This window comes from Oncorhynchus mykiss, chromosome 11, assembly GCF_013265735.2.
Source record: "Oncorhynchus mykiss isolate Arlee chromosome 11, USDA_OmykA_1.1, whole genome shotgun sequence".
Lineage (NCBI taxonomy): Eukaryota > Metazoa > Chordata > Actinopteri > Salmoniformes > Salmonidae > Oncorhynchus > Oncorhynchus mykiss.
The window spans coordinates 24,775,030-24,797,496 of record NC_048575.1 but is presented as its reverse complement, the minus strand read 5'-3'; the positions used below and the strand labels follow the sequence as shown (position 1 = coordinate 24,797,496).

General features: G+C 43.0%; 3 protein-coding genes across 7 annotated transcripts in view; 2 read left to right on the top strand and 1 right to left on the bottom strand.

Moving 5' to 3' along the window:
* LOC110535530 (WD repeat-containing protein 37) overlaps positions 1–251 on the bottom strand; it is a 29,777-nt gene extending 29,526 nt beyond the window's left edge. For both annotated transcript variants that reach the window (XM_021620583.2, XM_036935227.1), the window contains exon 1: positions 117–251. The gene's annotated coding sequence lies outside the window, so the exon portion shown is untranslated. The remainder of the gene's footprint in view (positions 1–116) is intronic.
* On the top strand, positions 67–2,913 carry idi1 (isopentenyl-diphosphate delta isomerase 1). 3 transcript variants are annotated; one of them, XM_021619873.2, is made up of 5 exons: positions 67–493; positions 819–994; positions 1,478–1,570; positions 1,690–1,820; positions 2,070–2,913. In XM_021619873.2, exons 1-5 carry the CDS (start codon positions 345–347, stop codon positions 2,385–2,387), a joined length of 867 nt encoding a protein of 288 aa, XP_021475548.2. In that variant the 5' UTR covers positions 67–344; the 3' UTR covers positions 2,388–2,913.
* An 841-nt stretch (positions 2,914–3,754) lies between these two features.
* Positions 3,755–22,095, top strand: snx16 (sorting nexin 16). 2 transcript variants are annotated; one of them, XM_021620578.2, is made up of 8 exons: positions 3,755–3,912; positions 5,126–5,780; positions 7,791–7,877; positions 13,074–13,222; positions 13,692–13,761; positions 14,771–14,907; positions 15,007–15,138; positions 18,823–22,095. In XM_021620578.2, exons 2-8 carry the CDS (start codon positions 5,307–5,309, stop codon positions 18,938–18,940), a joined length of 1,167 nt encoding a protein of 388 aa, XP_021476253.2. In that variant the 5' UTR covers positions 3,755–3,912; positions 5,126–5,306; the 3' UTR covers positions 18,941–22,095. The 2 variants fall into 2 exon arrangements, with proteins under 2 accessions (XP_021476253.2, XP_021476255.2); XM_021620580.2 differs by lacking the exon at positions 18,823–22,095 and adding an exon at positions 15,348–16,149.
* Positions 22,096–22,467: the final 372 nt, after the last annotated feature.

Sequence of the window (22,467 nt, the reverse complement as noted above, 5' to 3'; positions counted from 1 at the left end):
CTATGTCACGTGATAAGGCATACGTTTCCCATCACCAGCCAATACGATTTCCGTTTCTGTAAGAACCAATGATCAACTCAAACGTCAGCGATAAGCACATTTACAAGGAGGCTTACCAATGTGTGTACTGATAATCGTCGGAAACAGAATGTAAGTAAAACATAATTTCTAGTGCTGAAACTGCATTTATAAGGAGTTGTGCTTTCATATCAGCGATTGTGTAGACCGTATTCTACGTGGATAGGTCGTTGTCCAAGGTTTAATTCCACTTGAAAGCGGGAGGTGGTTCGATGGCGTGTTGGCGACCCCATCCTATCTGATTGGTCTTCGTTTTTGGTCTGGCGATGGTGCGCGGCTTGTGGGCGGTGCTTCGGGTGGTGTCCAGTGAGGGACGGGCTTTGTTAAAGCCAAATATACCTGTTTCTGGAGGACTAGGCATTCCAAGAAATCCTATATTTCACTCCACGTCTGTCTCTTTGAGGAATATATCAAGGTAGGTATTGGCTTTTTACTTATGCATTTGTTTACTATTTTGCTATTGTCTGCAGCAGCAAACGCATTGTTTCTCGTGTCTGTGTATTGTGCTTCCGTTAAACGTTACATGCGCCTGTTCTATTAATAGCCTACATAGGCATGTATTTAGAGCCTTCTTGCCTCATATTGCTGTACTTGAATTCAACTATATCTTCAAATAGTCTCCTGTCTAAATATAATGTCATATGCACCAATAACCAAGTCATTCCAATGTAGGTCGGAAACCTATAACCTATATGCTATATGCGCCCATTCGCTAATCAAATTGTTGTTCTGCTCAGCAGTGAGGTGAGAAAGCTGCGAGGGTCTGCAGTCGGGATGCCTGAAATTAATACAGATAACCTGGACGAGAAGCAGGTCCAGCTGCTGGCAGAGATGTGTATCCTTATTGATGAGAACGACCAGAAGACTGGAGCAGAAAGCAAAAAGAACTGCCACCTCAACTCTAATATTGACAAAGGTAGAGTGACAGCCCTATGGTTATGTCATTTCTGATTATTGCTGATATATATACCCCACGTGTATCTCAAGTTGGTCAACATTGTTGCAACTCACATTGACATGGAGTAATTGCCCAAATTTCTTTACTCTCTGTCACCAATGGGGCCGCATGGCAAATTGCCCCAAAACGCAATGATCAAGAGCCAGTCCGCCCTTCTCAAAGCTCTATATGACAATAATAATAATAATGCTGTGTAACTTAAGTTTTATGCCTTGTATGTGAGTTCAATCATTCACCTTGATCTTAGTCAGTGAAATTCATAATACTTGATTGCACATTGTTTAACTCTAATATTAAAGTGGAGTCAGATATGAAATGTAGATGATTTAACCCACTATAACATTTGCTCTATATACTACACATATGAAAGCTGTGTTGCAAAGCCATGCAGCTCACAGTCATGTTGAATGGTAACTAATCAGATCCTTTCTTCTGCTCCAGGCTTATTGCATCGTGCATTCAGCGTCTTCCTTTTCAACAGTGAAGACAAGCTGCTCTTACAGCAGAGATCTGATGCTAAGATCACTTTTCCAGGTCAGTAAAACCTCCCGCTGACTCTTAATCACTGATGTAACTTTTGTGTGCATCCATACCTATGGTTATCAGATCGGTAGTGGAATAATGACTTGTTTCCCTCCCTGTTTTCTGTTCAGGGTGTTATACCAACACATGCTGCAGTCACCCCTTATACACATCCAGTGAGCTGGAGGAGCTAGAGGCCATCGGGGTGAGGAGAGCTGCATCAAGACGACTGGAAGCAGAGCTGGGAATTCCCATGGATCAGGTACAGCTTTCATAGGTTATTCCCAGGTTATTACAATGTACTCACCATTTCATCATGTAATTTCTTAGTAAATATCTAGTAAGTTGTGCACAGTAAATTAAAGTGCAACTGGCTTTATTTTATGAAGTGTATATAGTATGAGATGGTGTTTGAGAGCTTTGAGATATGCATGATGTTGTAAGATGTAGCCACTGTATGTTTGATATTAGTTGCCCTTTCTTCTGATCATGTCCAATGGTTCACCCTCAGGTTCCACCAGAGGAGATGACCTATTTGACCCGTATCCACTACAAGGCCCAGTCAGACGGTGTGTGGGGGGAACATGAGATCGACTACATCCTCTTCATGCAGAAAGACATAGAGGTGAACCCAGACCCCAACGAGATCAAGACCCACTGTTATGTCACCAAAGAGGAGCTGAAAGAGATGCTGAAGAAGGCCAAGAACAACGAGTTACTGATCACGCCCTGGTTCAGCCTTATCGCAGAGACCTTCCTGTTCCAGTGGTGGGACAACCTGCAGAACCTCAAACAGTTCATGGATCATGACAAAATACACAGGATGTGATTCTGCGTGGGATGTGAATCTTTGGTTACCTCCCAAAATAGCACTCTATTCCCTAGGGGCCCTGGTAAAAAGCAGTACATTACATAGGGAATCAGGTACCATTTGGGATGTAGACAATGTTTGTGTGGGGTTTACATGGAAAGCTGCTATGAGGGATGTAGGGTACTTTAGTCTTACTAGAGTTTGAGAGTTGATACTTTTTTTTAGATTTCTGTAAATTGAATAGAAAGAATGTGGTAGGAATGAAAATCATATGGAATTGACCCAGTTTAAAAAAGGAATGATTATGAGGCTGTATTGATATATGATTTTTGTATAGCTTGTTCTGTATAGCATTTTTTTTTATGCAGTAGCTATATAAGTGCCTGACTGTCACTGAGGCTAAGGTTGTTATGAATGTTGTTTTTAGCGATCTGGCACTGTTTCCCATTGTATAGTAATGTAAATGTATTATATGAATAAGCAGAATTTTTGTTGCGTTTGACTTCAATAAAATATCTAATTAGGAAATCAAATCATTTTACAAGTAATAGAATTGTCCAGTATATATGTTATTAAATAGAGCCAGATACCTCTGACAATGCACTTCACAGCATTGAACAGTAGGTGGCAGTAAACACCCACCTTAGTTTCAAAGGCTCATTTAGTGTGGGGGTTTTTCAGGAATGTGTTAAACTGCTGTGCCTCAACCTTTTCATGTTTGGTGTTGAAATTCAACTATGTAAAAATGCCTCCATGCATATGTTCACTACTTTAACATTCAACAACGACAACATTTTAAATGTGATTTTTTTTTTGTGCTCCAGGGTAAGAGTCCTTTTTTGAGATGCTTTCTTGCATCTGCTATTTTGAATGCCCTGAAAAAAATTGCTTTGCCAAAATCAGGTCACATGCGGGGTAGTAGGCCCAGATAAATTGAGAGAGGCCTGTTACATACACAGTAGGCAATGACTGCCATAGCCATTGGTCAGGCAGATTGCTGTGCAGCCTTCAGCCTACCTTCTTGCCCCAACTTTATTAGGTAAGCGGGATTCCTGAACGGTTATTAAATCCAACAGTTTCCATCAGTGTTCATTACTTTGTAAAGGAAACATAAGTAACTGATGTTTTGCAGGGATTGAACAGAAATGTCCTTTGTGCACTTCAGTTCAATTCTTTGTGCAAAATACTATTGTACACCCAAATACCATACCAATTAACATTTGTTATGATTTTTATAACACTCTCTTGCATTATAATTCACTGTTTCTTATACCGTACCAAAGCCATAGATATACAGTTTATATTTGCTTTACCCCCCCCCCCCCCCCCTTAAAAAAAATATATATTTGGGCAAAGATTTGTGGGCGCGTCAGGGCATATGCGTGATGACGTCCATCTTTTCTGGAGGGACTGTCGTCGGCGTTGTATACTAGTCTTGCGTATGACAGTTGACCAAAGCAAGTAGGATATCTTTCACTATAAACAACCAGAAATGTTAACATCTATGATGAAGCAACTGAACGTGGAGCGAGAAAATCCTGCGGTGAGTAACGTTATGCCGATCTCGTTCTTCTGTGCTGTTGAATCAAGCAAAAAGTGTCTGCGGTAACGTTAACTGGCTTGATGCTCGCTAGTAGCTAACGTTAGCCTAGCCAGGTGATACGCTTGCTGAAAAGCTATTATGCGAATTAAATGGCAAGTTCGTTAGCTAAATAATGAGGGTGTTAACTCTACCTCCTTTTCAGTGATGTAACCTTTGCTCCAGTTTGAACAAAAGCTTGCCATTTTAAACAATCGGTACTCCGCCAAGGCGCCTCATTATGGAGAGATCCTTTCATGTTTACAACTCCTCTTCACCTCCCTACATGGGTTCTGTTTTACAGTCAACAAGAAGCTCATTACACATCACAGGGTGAGGCAAGATCACATCTGCAGCTAAAATTGGGTCCTGACTTTTCCGCGTGGAGATAAAATAGTCCAAAGGCTCGTAATATGAAGCTCCTTATGAGGTTAAATGAACTGTGTGTGTGTGTGTGTGTGTGTGTGTGTGTGTGTGTGTGTGTGTGTGTGTGTGTGTGTGTGTGAGACACACACACACACACACACAACACTGTGGCGATCTAGTTATGTGGTGTGCTGTTGTGAACAAAGCAACCAGGACATAGCTAGGAAGACATTGATCTATTCTGCATTTTCTGCAGCAACACAATAAATCTGGGATGTTTGCTGTATTTTCAGCCTAGTCTTTTAATCTATAAAGACCAGACACACTCCACTGACTTACTCTACCATGCTCAATTAGTGCGCTGTCATTATGCGTTTCCCAAATGCCACCCTAATTCCATTGTAGTGCATTACCTATGGGTCCTGGTCAAATGTAGTGCAGTATATAGGAAATAGGGTGTTATTTGCGATGCAGACATTGACTGGCAGGGAGCTCTGTCAGACAGACACCAGACAATCGATACAGTTTCAGGCTGAATGAAAGCTTATTTAATGTGCAAGGGACCATTCACACCTAGACCCCCCCCCCCCCCCCATTTTACTCATACACACATCTATCAATTATAAATGACATCTGGCTTTATCAATAATTGATGTGCCTCTTGGTTGCAATTTGCAAAGAGTTGGCCTCATTCAGGGGACAATACTGTATTTAATAACATGATCAATGTATGCTGCGTCCTTATGATCAGCAAGCAAAAGGTGGGATGATAAGTCAGTTTTATTTTCTGTATCCCCTATTTTTTTTATAGGGTGCTGGATCCTAGAGCGAGAGTGAGTACTGGCCCTGTCTTTTTTTCACCAGCGCCTCCTATGCTGACCTGCTGCCCTGCCAGTTTGCAAGGCTGTGAGAGTAAGAGTTTGGCGGTAGAGGTGGGTGAGGAGGGTTGGGGTATCTGACAACCAGAGGGAGGACACTGACAGCCCAGCCAGATGTCCTCGCCCTTCGTGCCTGTACCTGTCTCCATCAGAGATAGGACCCTGCCAGGGACCAATGGGAAGCCCAGGCGGGGCCCTCAGAGGACCTCATCTTTGAACAGTGTCTCCAGCAGCTCTGAGTCCTCCTCCACTAGAGGCCCCGGGGATGAGATCCTGGGCCCTGGCCGTGACCCTGGGAGGAGAGGGAATCGAGTCGGAGGGCCTCGATCCCAAAGCTCAGAGAGAGGCTGCTGCTTCACTTCTCCACCCTCCCTGTTGCAGTGTCAGAGCCCAGTGACCCGGGCCAGGCTGAACGGGCTGGGGCTGGACCCCACAGTGGAGTACTCCACCTCCTCCCGGAAAAACATGGATCAGGAATCACCACCAGGACCTCCAGGATCCATCACAGGGTCCTCAGCCTGGGAAGAGAGGCCCATTACCCCTACCGTGCTGGGCTACGAGGTCATGGAGGAGCGGGCCAAGTTGACGGTGAGAGAGCGAGAGGGAGGCAATAATTAGCTTGGTCCTAGATCTTTGTGTTGTCTTGCCTATGGCTATTGTCATGCAAGGAGTTGGCTTTATAGCACAGATCTGGGACCAGGCTATGCAGTTCAAACATGCCAGGGAGACGGGGACCAGCAGGAAGCCAGACTCAACTAGTCAGCAAAAATGTTGTTGTTATTTTAACCACTTTTTCCAAAGTTGCAAGTCATTTGAAATATCCTTCCTTTCTGTTTTGATGCCTGGACTTGTTGGGAATGTCGTTAATGTCATTACTGGAACTTTTTTAAAGGGATACTTTGAGATTTTGGCATGCTAGCAGATACCCATAGACTTCCAGTCATTGCGCTAATACTAGTTAGCATTGTCTCACGAAACTACCTTTAACTTCCTTCGTACTGGACACAGAGACATAAAAATCATATCCACAAGTTCGTCTCACTCTGGGGAAGTAGATATTTGAACTCATTGCCAAAATCCCAAAGTATCCCTTTAAGCTCTGGGCTAAGCACCAAGTGACACAAATGACCAGTTGGCTTTAGTTAGGCTACATTACCATTCATTTATCATGGTCTGGCTAGTCTGTTTGTTTCCTGACTGTTGTGTCCCCAAATCCAGCTGATCATGATCTCAATACATCAGCCCTGCCATCAATGACCATTTGTTAACCCCCTGCATCCCTCTCATCCAGTACAGATGGACGATGATACAGCAGAATAAGGATTTGACTCAAAGCAACTGAGTGGTTGCACATTCTTCTCTCTCATTTATAGTTTGCAACATTAATTGTATTGAAGGCCTAACACTATTGTATAAAGTGTTTGCTGCTCATGGCTTCAAGTTGTATTCATGATCTAGCCTAGTTGCAGATTGGTACTGCAGTGGCAGTGTACTGCCCCTTCCACTCAAACAGGCGTTTGTAATTTCACTCTCCAGCAGCACTTTAATTAAAAGGAATCAGAATATGCTGCTGAAGACTTCAGTCATTGATTTAAAGGGCAAGTCCAGTAATTAACTCACTCCTAAAATGGCTTCTGCATTCCCACTGCTTTCCCTTAACGCTATCTAAAATAGACTGCATAATTTGCTGCAAGTACACAACGGCTTAGTGTAACTCCAAAATGGTATCCTATATAGTGCACTACTTTTGATCAGAGCCCCTGATCAAACACAGTGGTCTATAGTGAGTAGGGTGCCAATTGGGCCGTAACCTCAGTTTGTGGACATAATGTACACATGATGATGCCAGGGTTTCTATTATATTTACACCTATTAGTCTTTATTTTGCGTGGTGTCCCTGTTGTCGGTTAGGTACTGTCTTCTCCTTTCTTTCCCTGGCTTCCAAGTTCCTGTTAACCCATTTGATATTAGTGCCAGTGTGTTCTTGTGAGCCTTGGCTGGATCACCTTCTCTTCAGTCTATCCTTTCACTCAGACACACCGCTCTAACCAAACCCAAGGAGTTGGACTTATAAATGCTTATCTCTGAGCCGTCATGCTTAGAATAGCTTTCGGCATCAAAGGTGTTCCATAAAACCCCAAATCAGTGGGATTGTATCCCAAATGGCACATGTTTTCCCTATTTAGTGCACTATTTAGGGAATATGGTGCCATTCGTGACGCAGGCAGTGTGTTCTGAATGCCTGTGGTTTGAAATGACTGAACGGGGTCAGAGAGACAAGATGAAGAAATGCTAAATGTCTGACTTTCTTAAAGACATTGGTTATGAAAGGGAGAAAGTTGTCTCTTGGAAAAAGCAAGCTCACATCCATATTGTATTTTTCTCTTGGTATTACTAAGCTTCTATTATACGTCTTTACTAATATTGAGAAAATACATCTCTGTTAGGTTCAGATTCAGTCTCCGGCGCACTGTGCTGGTTTGGTTTTGAAGGAACATTGTTAATCTATGACTGTAATTGAGTATAAGATAACTGCTATCATAAGGTCAAATGTGAGCTGTTAATGTGTGTGTGTGTGTGTTTGGTCTCCTGCTACAGGTGTATAAGGTCCTGGTGAGGAAGACTCAGAATGAAAGTTGGGTGGTTTTCAGAAGATACACTGACTTCTCCAGACTCAACGACAAGGTACGTCCTCACTCGAGGATAGTTACTCCTCCCAGGGACTGTCCTGGGCCTCGTAGGAGGAAAGGTTTGTTTGATGAATACATTAGGGTGGACTAACTATCCTCCTGTATGTCAAAAATGGGCTGCTATCTAATCTAAAGGTATCTAAACTTTACCATCTATGACATCATTGCTAGCTAGCATACGACTCATCCATGTGACATAACTCTTCATCATCATCACACACATGCCCTGGTTTCCACTTTTCCTGATCTGTACCCCATCTGAATAGTCTAAGTAACAAACCCGATTACTGTTGTCAATAATGTAGACCTATCCAGTGCTCAATTGCCCTGACACAATATGTGTTTATGGCTGTAGATTCTCGCATGGAGGGACAGTACTCAGTACTGTGGGAGAGACAGGGTTATACTCAGTACTATAGGAGAAACAGTAGATGTGTTCGGATACTCATACTAACCGCACGTACCATACAATCTTTGACTTGAATTGAGTATATAGTATGCTTATTGGTCATGTATGGATATAGTTAATATACCAAAAGTTCCCGGATGTCGTACTAAATTGGCCAAAATATGAAGTATACACGCAGAGGACACTATTTCCGTACTTTAGGGCCCATAAGAAGAAAATGGGGGGGAAATATGCAGCCGAAGTACAACAGGAGCGGATACAAATTCATTGCTTTATCAAATTATGACAAATATTAAGAAAATGTTGAACAATGTAACGACTTTTAAAACAAGTTACTTTACACGTTATGTTAGCGTGGCTAACAAATTGTCAGCCGTCCTTACGAACCACATAGCATATCATTACAGCAGTACAGCAGTATGTTACCGGTATGTTCAAACTTGCCAGTAGATTAACAATAAGCTAACTGCCCTAACTACTATTGGTTTGATTATTCCCGGCATTCTTAGTTTAGCTAGAAGGTATTGTCGTTGTGCATTCTCAATTGACATTCAGGTGCTTTTGTAAATCTACTCCGATTTCAGAGCACACTCGTCTGAGTGTTTCAGAGCACAGAATAATGAATTTGCGAGGGCTCAACACCCGTTGAATATGGCCGTTGTCAGTAAACGTCGGCAAAAAAAGCAGAAGTAATTTGTTGCCAACAGCAGTTAGTCACCAACGCTCTTGATAACATGAAAACTGCCTAACCGGCTCTGCTTGGGCGAGTAAAATGGTCAGAGTGGTCTCATTTGTGTCTGGAAGTAGCTAGCCAATGTTAGCTTGGGTGCTTGACTGCCGTTGTAAGGTCAGAACGCTCAAATCAACCCTACTTCTTGGCGGAGCGTCCAGTGTGCGCTCAGAGAGCGAAACGCTCAGAATAGTTTACAAACAGACAATCTGACAATGCTCTGAATTTACAAGTGCACTCTGGCACTCCAGATTTGAATTTAACAACACACCCGGAGTTGTAAAATGTCTAACTAGTCATTTGTTATGCTAACTAGCATAGCAACAACATCAACCTCCGGTCGACTGCTAATGCGCTCAATTGAAAGGATACTGTTTGTAAAATTAGTATACTAATAATGAACTAATAGCATGTAGTGTATGCTCATTAAGTATGTAGTATACGCCTCCCGGGTGGCGCAGTGGTTAAGGGTACTGCAGCGCCAGCTGTGCCATCAGAGTCCCTGGGTTCGCGCCCAGGCTCTGTCGTAACCGGCCGCGACCGGGAGGTCCGTGGGGCGACGCACAATTGGCCTAGCGTCGTCCGGGTTAGGGAGGGCTTGGTCGGCTGACCCCGCGTGGTATAGAGGTCCTTAATGGCAGGGAGCTCGGCTCCAGTGATGTACTGGGCCGTATGCACTACCCTCTGTAGTGCCTTGCGGTCGGATGCCACGCAGTTGCCATACCAAGCTGTGATGCAGCTAGACAAGATGCTCTCAATGGTCCAGCTGTAGAACTCTTTGAAGATCTGAGGGCCCATGCCAAATATGTTCAGCCTCCTGAGGGGGAAGAGGTGTTGTCGTGCCCTCTTCACAACTGTGTTGGTGTGTGTGGACCATGTTAATTTCTTAGTGGTGTGGACACCGAGGAACTTGAAGCTCTCAACCTGCTCCACTACAACCGTGTCGATGTGGATGGAGGCGTGCTCGGCCCTCCGTTTCCTACTGTGTACACGATCAACTCCTTTGTCTTGCTGACGTTGAGGGAGAGGTTGTTGTCCTGGCACTGCACTGCCAAGTCACTGACCTCCTCCCTATAGGCCATCAGGCCTACCACCGTTGTGTCGTCAGCAAACTTAATGATGGTGTTTGAGTCATGCAGTCGTGGGTGAACCAGGAGTACAGAAGGGGATGATGCACGCACGCTGTAGGTGTTCCTCTTGTCCAGGTAGGAAAGTCTTACTCACATCAGCTACCCGAGCACGATGTGCTGCTTTCTGCACACGCCACTGTCAGCGTGAACTGTACCGTTTCCACCTTCTTATTTTTTACCTGGAGTTTTTCCTTATTGTAGGCTACTACTTTTACCACTTTTAGTCTTGAAGTCTTTGGTTGTTTACCTCACTACCTTACTGTTTAGCACAGATCCTCACATGTGAATCCGTTAAAGAGATGGGTAGGGCCAAGGCTTAAGACGGTGTGAATGATGCTGAATGGGTGTAGACAAAAGCTCCTTAGTAGGTGTACCAGAACATTCAAGGGCCATTTTCTCAAAAGTGGGGTTACAAGTTTATCAACTTTCAAAGCAGATTTACTTTCCCATTGTTCCTCAACTGCAGTGTTTGAAATACCGTTTTCTAGCTCTGAGTCTCTACTTTACTGTAAAAAAATACTATTTCAAATTTTTGCTACATAGGACTGAATCCTGGTGGTGGGTCACACATTCACCTGTATTGTGAATAGGCTACATCTTGATTTGCCCAGTTTATCAATAGAGATTTACCATTCAAAAAAAATATTACTGTTATGTTCTTAAGGTAACAAATAGAAATTGATTGTATGATTATTTGATTGATTAATGCATACATCAAAAATTCTAAAATGTCAATTGTAATGATCTTGATCTGTTTGGATCAAGTGTCATTCTGTGACTTTGGCCAATATGCCTTTATTTGTGGTATTGTGATACTAAACCTGGTATCAAAGTAAAAATTTCGGTATCATGACAACACTGCGTCCAGAGCTGCCAACTCGTTGAAGTAGAAATTGTCATCCAAATTGAGTTTAGTGATCGCTGTTCTAATGTCCAGAAGGTGTGTTCGGTGGTAGGAAATTATGTCCGAGACATTATCTACAAAAAAAATAAACACAAAATTGGTCAGGAACCCGTAAAGCAGCACCCTCTCACGACTGTGGGAGAGACCGTCTGTAATCATCACAACTGTGGGCGAGACCGTCTGTAATCATCAGGACTGTGGGCGAGACCGTCTGTAATCATCAGGACTGTGGGCGAGACCGTCTGTAATCATCACGACTGTGGGCGAGACCGTCTGTAATCATCAGGACTGTGGGCGAGACCGTCTGTAATCATCACGACTGTGGGCGAGACCGTCTGTAATCATCACGACTGTGGGCGAGACCGTCTGTAATCATCACGACTGTGGGCGAGACCGTCTGTAATCATCACGACTGTGGGCGAGACCGTCTGTAATCATCACGACTGTGGGCGAGACCGTCTGTAATCATCACGACTGTGGGCGAGACCGTCTGTAATCATCACGACTGTGGGCGAGACCGTCTGTAATCATCAGGACTGTGGGCGAGACCGTCTGTAATCATCAGGACTGTGGGCGAGACCGTCTGTAATCATCAGGACTGTGGGCGAGACCGTCTGTAATCATCACGACTGTGGGCGAGACCGTCTGTAATCATCACGACTGTGGGCGAGACCGTCTGTAATCATCACGACTGTGGGCGAGACCGTCTGTAATCATCACGACTGTGGGCGAGACCGTCTGTAATCATCACGACTGTGGGCGAGACCGTCTGTAATCATCACGACTGTGGGCGAGACCGTCTGTAATCATCACGACTGTGGGCGAGACCGTCTGTAATCATCACGACTGTGGGCGAGACCGTCTGTAATCATCACGACTGTGGGCGAGACCGTCTGTAATCATCACGACTGTGGGCGAGACCGTCTGTAATCATCAGTACTGTGGAAGTAGCTCTTTTGTGTTGGAGAGTAATACAGAAATGAAGTGAATCCCCTCTGTGCACCCCCCCCCCCCCCCCCCCCCCCAGCACACAAAGAGCCAGTGTTCCACAACCAACAACAGCAGCAGTAGCTTTGTCTAGCCAGCCACAGGAAGCCAACTCCTAGCGGGACAGGTCAGAGATGGACAAGGGGAGAAATACTATGTGGATTAGGTATAATAATCATTCACTTTTTAAAAGTCTTACAGCTGAGTGCTTCATGTGATGTCCATATAATCAACTCTTTTCTTAAATCTAGTCTATCCTTAAGTCAGCACACTGCCAACAATGCCCTTAGATGGCCTACTACATTTTTCTGTTAGAAATATTTTTAGTAATAAAACACAGACTACAGAAGGCTAAATGCAGACTATACGCCTATAAATCTGGTTTTGCTACTAGACACAGTAGCTTGGGGTGAGGTAGGAAAAGGTCACACCCTCCATCAGACACACAGAGGCTGTGGACAGGCTGCACAGCCATTCCTGTGGTCGCTCTCGCTCTAGAAGAGAGAACTAACCAATCTGGACACCTATTCACAAAGACTCAAAGTAAGAGTGCTGATCAGGGTTATTTATGATTTAAAATATATATATTTAAAAACGGATCCAAGATCAGCACTCCTACTCTGATTTGTGAATAAGGGCACTGGCCTAACAGGATGAACACTGGGCTGCATGTGCTGTACTTGTTAACCGGAATTTGGGGAAATTGTTTGAAGAGTTTTTCCAGAGTTGACATGGATGTGTTTTTGAAAGATCAATAACTCAAGCCCCTCCCTTCACTGTTGAGCAAACAGGCCTTGTTTGGTTTTCCTGGTCATAACAAACCATGTAATGTTACATTTGTTCAGGGTGTGTTGGTGGTATTATTGCGATAATTAGCCTGTGCTTCTTCGTCTCTCTTTTCCGTGTGTGTTTTGTACGTGTGTTTGTTTGTACGGTGTGTAATGTGTGTGTACTAGGTGTGTTAAGATGCCGTGTGTGTGTCGGTGTTGCTTTTCCCCTGCCTAACCTGTCTCTGTGTGTGTGAGTTTCAGCTGAAGGAGGTGTTCCCAGGGTTCAGACTGTCTCTGCCTCCAAAGCGCTGGTTCAAAGACAACTACAACTCTGACTTCCTAGAGGACAGACAGCTGGGCCTGCAGGCCTTCCTACAGAACCTGGTGGCACACAAAGACGTTGCCAACTGGTGCGTGTCTGCGTGAACATGTCTCATCATGCAGTGCAAACCTCAAGTGTTTTGAGGTTTCTCACACACACACACACACACACACAGTCTTGAGTTTACTGATGGACTTGCTGGTTGCCCATGACCTGAGACATTAACACCTGGCCAACAACAAAGAACGTCTATGGAAGCAGCTGAATGTATCCACACACACTTTATTTAGGCTATATTAGAGTTATGTAGTCAAGGTTAAAAGCATACATGACACAGTAACTGTATTTAGCGTTGTAATACAAACCTTTTCTAATACCCTGTCTAGTTTCCTTGGCACCAATACTGGTGACATGGACAGCAAAACCAATACGCAATCCATCATAGATACTGTCTTTTGGGGGATTGTGTGTGAGTACCCTGAAGTTGCTTGGTTGGTATGGAAAGATGCGTTCTTGTTGATTTATGAAAACGCTGTCTTTCCTTGTCTCTTTAACAGCATAGCAGTGCGAGAGTTCCTGTGTTTAGATGATCCACCAGGTCCTTTTGACAGTCTGGAGGAGAGCCGGGTAAGACTGATCTTCTGTTACCAGCATGCAACTTGAGGTCGACTTTCACAAAGGCCTATTGAGAAGTCACGTAGACCCAAACGAGACCAGTTCAATCCAGTTTCTGCAGTGTTTGTTTTTGTGACCCATAATCCTGGGAGTAATTTGGGACAGGCTTTGTTGTTCTCTAGCTGGAATGAGCCTCCGATGCCAGCACCACATCTAATTAGTATATACACCTATTAGCATAACTGTCATTAGAATAGCTTTTACAGTCTTTGGTTAGTGGTGGATTAGGATTTGGCTTCCTCTCCTCTAAGTGCTCCATTAGGAGGGAGTGGGGTAAGTTGAGCCGCGGGACAGGGTAAGTTAACCCTCCAACACATTTCTGTACTGAATTAACTATTACCACTACCTTTTTAAAACCATGTCTATCTTTATTTCCTTAACACAATTCAACACAATCACAATAGCTTTTTATGTCTTTTTAATAATTTTAAGCATTTAAACACTTAGGCCCTGGTGTTACCTCATATCCTGGCGATAATGCCTGGGAAGGAAACACTTTCAGTTGGCTCAACCATTGGCCCAAATTACCCCAAGGCAAACATTTAAACTATATTAGCCCACACAGCTAGAAGGATGGATAACCTAGAATAAAAGTTAAGTACCTCATATTGTATTTTATAGAGACCCCAACTGTTCTATACATCAATCTTAAAACGATCTACTTAGCATCATGAAACCTTTAACACAATAGATTCATTTGACTTGGTGAAAATCTGTTTTTTTGGACCTAACTTGCTTACCACTTTTTCCATGTGGTTTCTTCATTCACAGACTCCATGAAATGATGACCTCTTCCTAAATATGTGGTCAAATGATACATTTTGTGTATGGTTTCCTAGTAACAACTATTCCTTTGGCTCAACTTACCCAACTTTTATTTGCCATGTAAGTTGTTGTCCTGTCACGTTTTCATAACTCCGTAACTCTCTCTCTCTCTCTCTCGCTCCCGCCCCCCTACCAGGCATTCTGTGAGACTCTGGAGGAGAGTAACTATCGTCTGCAGAAAGAGCTGGTTGAGAAGCAGAGAGAGATTAGCTCCCTCAAGAAGAGACTGGAGGAGAAGGACCGTCACATCCACCTTCTGAAGAAGCGCCTCAGGTACTGAACAACCGACACACACAGGTTTACTGCAATCGTGTTACATGGCTTGTGTTTCTAGGGTGTGTAACAGATTGTGTGTGTGTGCACACGTTACAGCGGGGAGTCTCTGACCCCAGAGAGCCAGAGTGGGTTGTCAGCTCAGGGCAGTGATAGCAGCGTAGACGCAGATGGGGACGTGGAGTCATCAACCGCCGAGGCAGACCAGGACATTATGTCAGAGGAGAACGGGTAAGACACACACACACACACACACACAATCCAGGGTTTCACTATATCCCGTTAACATTGCCTCGATTTATTTATTCAAGATACTATTCACCAGTTCCGTGGTTTTCTTACTCATAACTGATTTTTCACTGCACTATACGCACACTCACATCGAGAAGCCCTTTTGTATAATGCTCAAACTCCCTTCATTCAGTTAGCTGTCTTTTCAGATGATCAACCCCTCTTCCTGAAGACCAGCTGGCATCATGCCACCTGTTATAGCAGTGGCCATCACAATCAATCTCTTCAAAGTGAACTGTGCTTATGACTTCAACTGCCGTTAGCTGATTTTTGCTGGAGTGTCTCTCTTAAAGCGGCATACTACTGTATCCCCTCCCCCAGAGCATTCACTTTCAAAAACAGAAATGACCTTGAAAGCCTTTGAAAACAGCAACCCCCACCCTCCTAACTTAATTTTCCTAATGCTAGTGAAGTAGTGAAGGTAGCTAGCTGCATTGCAAAATATTGTCTATTAACTAATATCTGTCATATCAAGCCATAGTGTGTTTCCTCAATAGTTGTCCAGTGAAAAATGACAAAGCCTTGAGGATTGCAGAACTGACAGAGCTGTGGTTGGGAAAGGAAAGACATCGGGTGGCTACTTCATTCGGCCAATCGGATTAGAGATATTGATTACAGACCAGACTTGACATTTTATTTAGTTGACTTAACATTAAACCTCAGACAGGAATGGGCCTTGAACCATATAAATACTATACCAATTATGGCCTGTGAGTGATTTTCTTTGCCCCCCCCCCTCCCCAAAGTGTATTTTAAATTATTGGACATAAAAGACTAAACACCAGCAAATCAGCTCCAAGTTGTTTTGATTTGAGAAATCTGTTCCACAGTATTCCTACGCATAATAGAGAGATGCAGTACCAGTCAAACGTTTGAACAGACAGACATCATTCCAGGGTTTTTCTTTATTTTTTAGTATTTTCTACATTTGTAGAATATTAGTGAAGACATCAAAACTATGAAACAAATATGGAAAAATGTCGTAACCAAAAAAGTGTTAAACAAATCAAAATATATTTGAGATTCTTCCAAGTAGCCACCCTTTGCCTTGATGACAGCTTTGCACACTCTTGGCATTCTCTCAACCAGCTTCTTGAGGTAGTCACCTGGAATGCATTTCAATTAACAGGTGTGCCTTTGTTAAGTTAATTTGTGGAATTTCTTTCCTTCTTAATGTGTTGGAGCCAAACGGTTTGGACAAGGTAGGGGTAGTATACAGAAGATAACCCTATTTGGTAAAAGAGTCCATATTATGGCAAGAACAGCTCAAATAAGCAAAGAGAAATGACAGTCCATCATTACTTTATGACGTGAAGGTCAGTCAATCCGGAAAATTTCAAGAACTTTGTGCAGTGGCAAAAACCATTTAAGTGCTATGATGAAACTGGCTCTCTTGATGACCGCCACAGGAAATGAAGACGCAGAGTTACCTCTGCTGCAGAGGATAAGTTCATTAGAGTTACCAGCCTCAGAAATTGCAGCTCAATTAAATGCTTCACCAAGTTAAAGTAAGACACATCTCAAAATTAACTGTTCAGAGGAGACTGCACGAATCAGGCCTTCATGGTTAAATTGTTGCAAAGAAACCACTAAGACACTAATAACAAAAAGAGACTTGCTTGGGCCAAGAAACACGAGCAATGGACATTAATGGAAATCTGTCCTTTGGTCTGATGAGTCCAAATTTCAGATTATTTGGTTCCAACTGCTTTGTCTTCAAGAAACGCAGAGTAGGTGAACGGATAATCTCCGCATGTGTTTCCCACCGTGAAGCATGGAGGTGTGGGGGTGCTTTGCTGGTGACACTGTCTGTGATTTTTATTTAGAATTCCAGGCACACTTAACCAGCATGGCTACCACAGCATTCTGCAGCGATACGCCATCCCATCTGGTTTGTGCTTAGTGGGACGATCATTTGTTTTTCAACAAGACTATGGCCCAACACATGTCCAGGCTGTGTAAGGGCTATTAGACCAAGAAGGAGAGGGATCAGATGACCTGGCATCCACAATCACCCGACCTCAACACAATTGAGATGGTTTGGGATGAGTTGGACCACAGAGTGAAGGAAAAGCAGCCAACAAGTGCTCAGCATATGTGGGAACTCCTTCAAGACTGTTGGAAACGCATTCCAGGTGAAGCTGGTTGAGAGAATGCCAAGAGTGTTCAAGCTGTCATCAATGCAAAAGGTGGCTACTTTGAAGCTAAAATATATTTTGATTTGTTTAACCCTTTTTTTTTTTTAAATGTATACTACATGATTCTAAATGTGTAATTTCAAAGTTTTGATGTCTTCACTATTATTCTACCATGTAAAAATAAAGAAAAACCCTTGACTGAGCAGGTGTCCAAACTTTTGACTGGTACTATGTATGTGATCATATACAAATGTAAGCAAGGATTGAAATAATTGTTTTAGTCAAATATTATATATGTTTGGGTTTCTTGCTGTCAGTTTCCAGTCTACAAATGATTTGTAATTATGTTTCAGCCCCCTGACCATCTGCTCAATAAGAAATTGGCCCGCGGCTGAATCTACACTGAACAAAAATATAGACGTGTTGGTCCCGTGTTTCATCAGCTAAAATAAGCTCCCAGCTATTTTCTATACGCACAAAAAGCTTATGTCACTCAAATGTTGTGCACAAATTAGTTTACATCCCTGTTAGTGTGCATTTTATCATTTGCCAAGATAATCCATCCACCTGACAGGTGTGGCATATCAAGAATCTGATTTAACAGCATGATCATTACAGTGCTGTGCTGGGGACAATAAAAGGCCACTCTAAAATGTGCAGTTTTGTCACACAACACAATGCCACAGAATGTCTCAAATTGAGGTTACGTGTAATTGGCATGCTGACTGCAGGAACGTCCATAAGAGCTGTTAATGTCTCTACCAAAAAGCCACCTCCAATGTCATTTCAGAGAATTTGGCAGTACTTCCAACAGGCCTCACAACCACACCATGTATGGCGTCACGTGGGCGAGAGGTTTGCTGATGTCAACGTTGTGAACAGAGTGCCCCATGGTGGCGATGGGGTTATAGTATGGGCAGGCATAAGTTACAGCCAACAAACACAATTGTAATTTTATCAATGGCAATTTGAATGCAATTTTGAAATTGTTGCATTTATATTTTTTGTTCAGTATAGTTGATGATCCCTGGTCTAAAGGGCTATGTGTATGGTTAATTGCAGAGCCAGACAATGTGGACATACAGTAGATGGATTGGTGGCAACAGCAGGGGGGTTTCTGTCTTAGTTGAATGACCCTGACCATATTCTTCCTTTGTGTTTTTTTCCCTCCATGTTACACAGCTGTGCAGTAGTAGTTGGAGGTGCTGAATACTTCACATTATATGGTATCATGATAATGGTGTCTAGTACCATTGTCCATGTCTTCTGACTGACCTGTGGGCCACCATGTGCGTCTTTACCCCAGAGTATTTACTTATAGCTTTTTTCACATGTGCAGTGATGGTCTCGGGAACTTATTCTGGTGTCTCTCGCTGTCTTTTATCAGTGAGATGTGTTTGAAATGTTCATCCCCTCTTCTCTCAACCTACACTGGTCCATCTATTCTTGTCAACTTTTCAATTTTCCCCTCTCTCTGTCTCTCCAGGAAGTGTGAGGCCCACCCTTCTCTGCGTGTCTCAGGGTGTTGGTGTGGGCCTGCCACAGGCAGCTCTCCGCCTGTCATCGAGGTGACCCAGGTGTGTGACGCTCGGCTGGAGCACTGAGCCACCTGGGACAACTCTGCTCTTCCCTCAATTCACCCCCTCCTCCCTCCTTCATGACTGTGATCACTGTTACTCAAGGATCTTGGGACTGAAACATTCTGAGGGTGGGGCTTTGGACGTGACCCCCCCCCCCCCCCTTCCAAACATTGTTTAGTTTGTTTGCAGGATAGTTGATCAACCCCCTGCATTGCTGCTCATTTAGACTTCCACAGACCCTGGCCACTGTTTTTCAGAGAGAATATGAATTGGGTGGGGGCACTTTATTCGGTAACACCCCCAGGTCATCCCAGCTGCCAGTTAATCTGACTGGACTCAATGATACTGACAGGAGCAGAGTAGGGACACTTTATCCCGTAACACTCCTTCAATGGTTGATTTGCCCCCATGAAGTTGTGGATTGAGTAATTGAGGGACCTTGCATACACCTGCAGGGACACTTTACTATGAAACAAACAAACAAAACAAACAAAAAAATATTACTGAGGGCAGTCCTCAGATTCACCTAGTCCATTTGCTAATCAAAGCTTGAAGACAATACATCCACCTCAGAATGGTGCAGACCACGTAGGAGGAATGCATACATCTAATGAACTGGTAGCTGTAGCTAGTACTGTAGCTCATTAGTTTAGTTCTTGGGGTTAGTTGGTTCCACACCTTATCTGTATGAAACAGGTTTCCAGAGCCCCCAGATCCTGTTGTCTCCCAGCCAAAGAGTGGATGTGTCTGAAATGACAGAGCCATATGGGTCCTGGTCAAAAGTAGTGCACTGAATAGCCGATTGGGTGCCTTTTCAGACACAACCAAAACCTGGAGAGGGACTCTAACACCACCTTAAAGCCGATTGGATAATTGGATCTTGCAATATGATGAACCATATGAAAATCCATTGACCGAGAAATGGAACCTTGCAAAGCTTGACTACTACAGCACCTCTGCATCAGCGAAACAGCACCACCCTGTGGCTATAGCAGATATGGCCACAGACAATGACTGGACAAGGCGCATGGGAATATTCTGGCGGTCAATGATGTGTTCAAGATGGCAGGGATTAACATGTCATTTCCTGTTATTATAAAGGTCAAAGCTGTTATGGGGTGGTTGGCAGATATTTGGAGAATGATAGAACTCATATGTTTTAGCTTGTCTACTAATATTGTCCTTGTAGTCACATCTCATTGCTTAATACTGCCCATCTGGCATACAGTATCTTCAACAAAAGTAGAACAGAAAGTATTTGTGGGGGTGGTACATCAAATACATGTTGTGTGTGTTATTTTGGTTCTGTGATAGTTTAGATTTTTGACCCTACACATTGTTGAACTGACATTTTGTTGATTTGCCCCATTTTGTTGATTTGATATGTTTGATGTCATGCGTTGCTTGCACTACTAAACCTCGTCATCTCTGGATGTCTAAACACAGAGTGAACCTTAACATATCCAACGGGCCCCGTTGGAGAGAGCATTGACATCCTTAGCGTTCAGACACCTCTTGTTTATCATGTCAGTCCCACATTCCATGAAATCCTATATTTTATGCCCATGTTAACCTAATTTCTACACTAAGAAATGTATTTTGCCTAAATACATTAGCAGAAGAACCCCATTTGAAAACAGACAAATGTTGCTGAATGCTACATGCCAGAGTCATAAAGAGATACTGTATATTGCTCTGCTATTCACGTTCAAAAGGACAAAATATATATATTTTTAATTGTCCACTGATACATGCTGATATGATTGGTGGATGGAATCATGAATATATCAACGTTGAGCAGAATGACCCCTGTCTGCATGGAATCGGTTTCCTCAAACTTACCAGACCACTATCACTGACCTCACTGCCTGTTAACTACGGGTATTCATATCCTAGAATTAAGGATTCCATTCTATGGTTCTGGCTCCCTTGTGAATGTCACTTTTGTCTTTGTGAATGCATGCGAGAGAGAATATATTGACCACACTCAATCACGATAAGCCATAACCTGAGCACATTGTTGAGTGTACACTAACATCCCAAAAAGCAATACTCAATACAGTACAATGTATACACTGAGTGGACAAAACATTAGGAACACCTTCCTAATATTGAGTTGCACCCCTTTTTGCCCTCAGAACAGCCTCTTTGTCGGGGCATGGACTCTACAAGGTGTCAAGCGTTCCACAGGGATGTTGACTCCAATGCTTCCCACAGTTGTCAAGTTGGCTTTATGTCCTTTAAGTGGTGGACCATTCTTGATACACAGTGTGGAAAAACCCAGCAGCGTTGCTGTTCTTGACACAAACTAGTGTGCCTGGCACCTACAACCATACCCTGTTCAAAGGCATTTAAATATTTTGTCTAACCCAGTCACCTCCCTGAATGGTGCACACACAATCCATGTCTCTATGCTTAAAAAATCTTCTTTAACCTGTCTCCTCTCTTCAGCTACACTGATTTAACAGGTGACGTCAATGAGGGATCATGGCTTTCACCTGGGCAGACGTCATGGAAATAGCAGGTGTTCTTAATGTTTTGTGCACTGTGGATAGTACAATGGACTGTGAGTACACCATTTCTCAAAATGTCACATGTTGGTGTGTTTGTTTCTTGTTATGAGCTGAGAGCTTTCACATACAGCTTAAACTCCGCAATAGAGATAGGAGCTAATGTTTGGGACTTGGCCAGTAGTGGCTGTATGATGCACTTTATGTATGTACTGTATGACATAGGAGCATGTTGCTAGCTTGGTTAGCATAGCCTCCATTTTATAACAGCTTATTTGAAGCAGAGTGCCTTTTCTGTTTTTTTTTTTCTTCATACACGCTGCGTAGCTTTCCATATTACTTGTGGTTGTTGGCTCAATGTTCATCCCACATATGTGTAGTCCCTCAAACTAATTTGAAGTGCCTTGAGTTTCTGCCACTTGCTTTTGATATTGCTCTAGTCCACTTTTAGCTCCATAGATTTTAGTGTGAAATGTGAAGAGAGGAAAAAATGATCATAGAATTATTTTGATGGAAAGAGGTTTAAATTACATTTCCTTTTGTTTTGAACTAGTTTTAGTGTCATGTTAAAGTTGAACACATGGCTAGTGTCCTGTGGACAAAATCAAGTATGAACTGTGGTTGGTATGTAACAACTGTTATTAAAATCAATGTGATTTGTTGTCGGAATCATTTTGTGTGCTTAAAAGAATAGTTCACCCCCCAAAAATGTGTTTGTTAGACAGGATGGATCAAACCTCATTACTTTAAAGTCAAGCATTTTCCAATACATAGCTGTTTGTGGACAACTACTTAATCCTGCGATTCTCTTTTAGTGATCATTTGGTGATATCCATGTTTTGTTTTGGTGATTTCATGCATACAGTTTTATCTGGGATAAATGGTCAAATGACGTGGGTTTTGTTTTTTTCTAGACTGTGGGCTGTAGCTGTTAGTTGGGTTCTGTTCAGAACAATGACATGGGTTTTGTTTTTTTCTAGACTGTGGGCTGTAGCTGTTAGTTGGGTTCTGTTCAGAACAATGACGTGGGTTTTGGTTTTT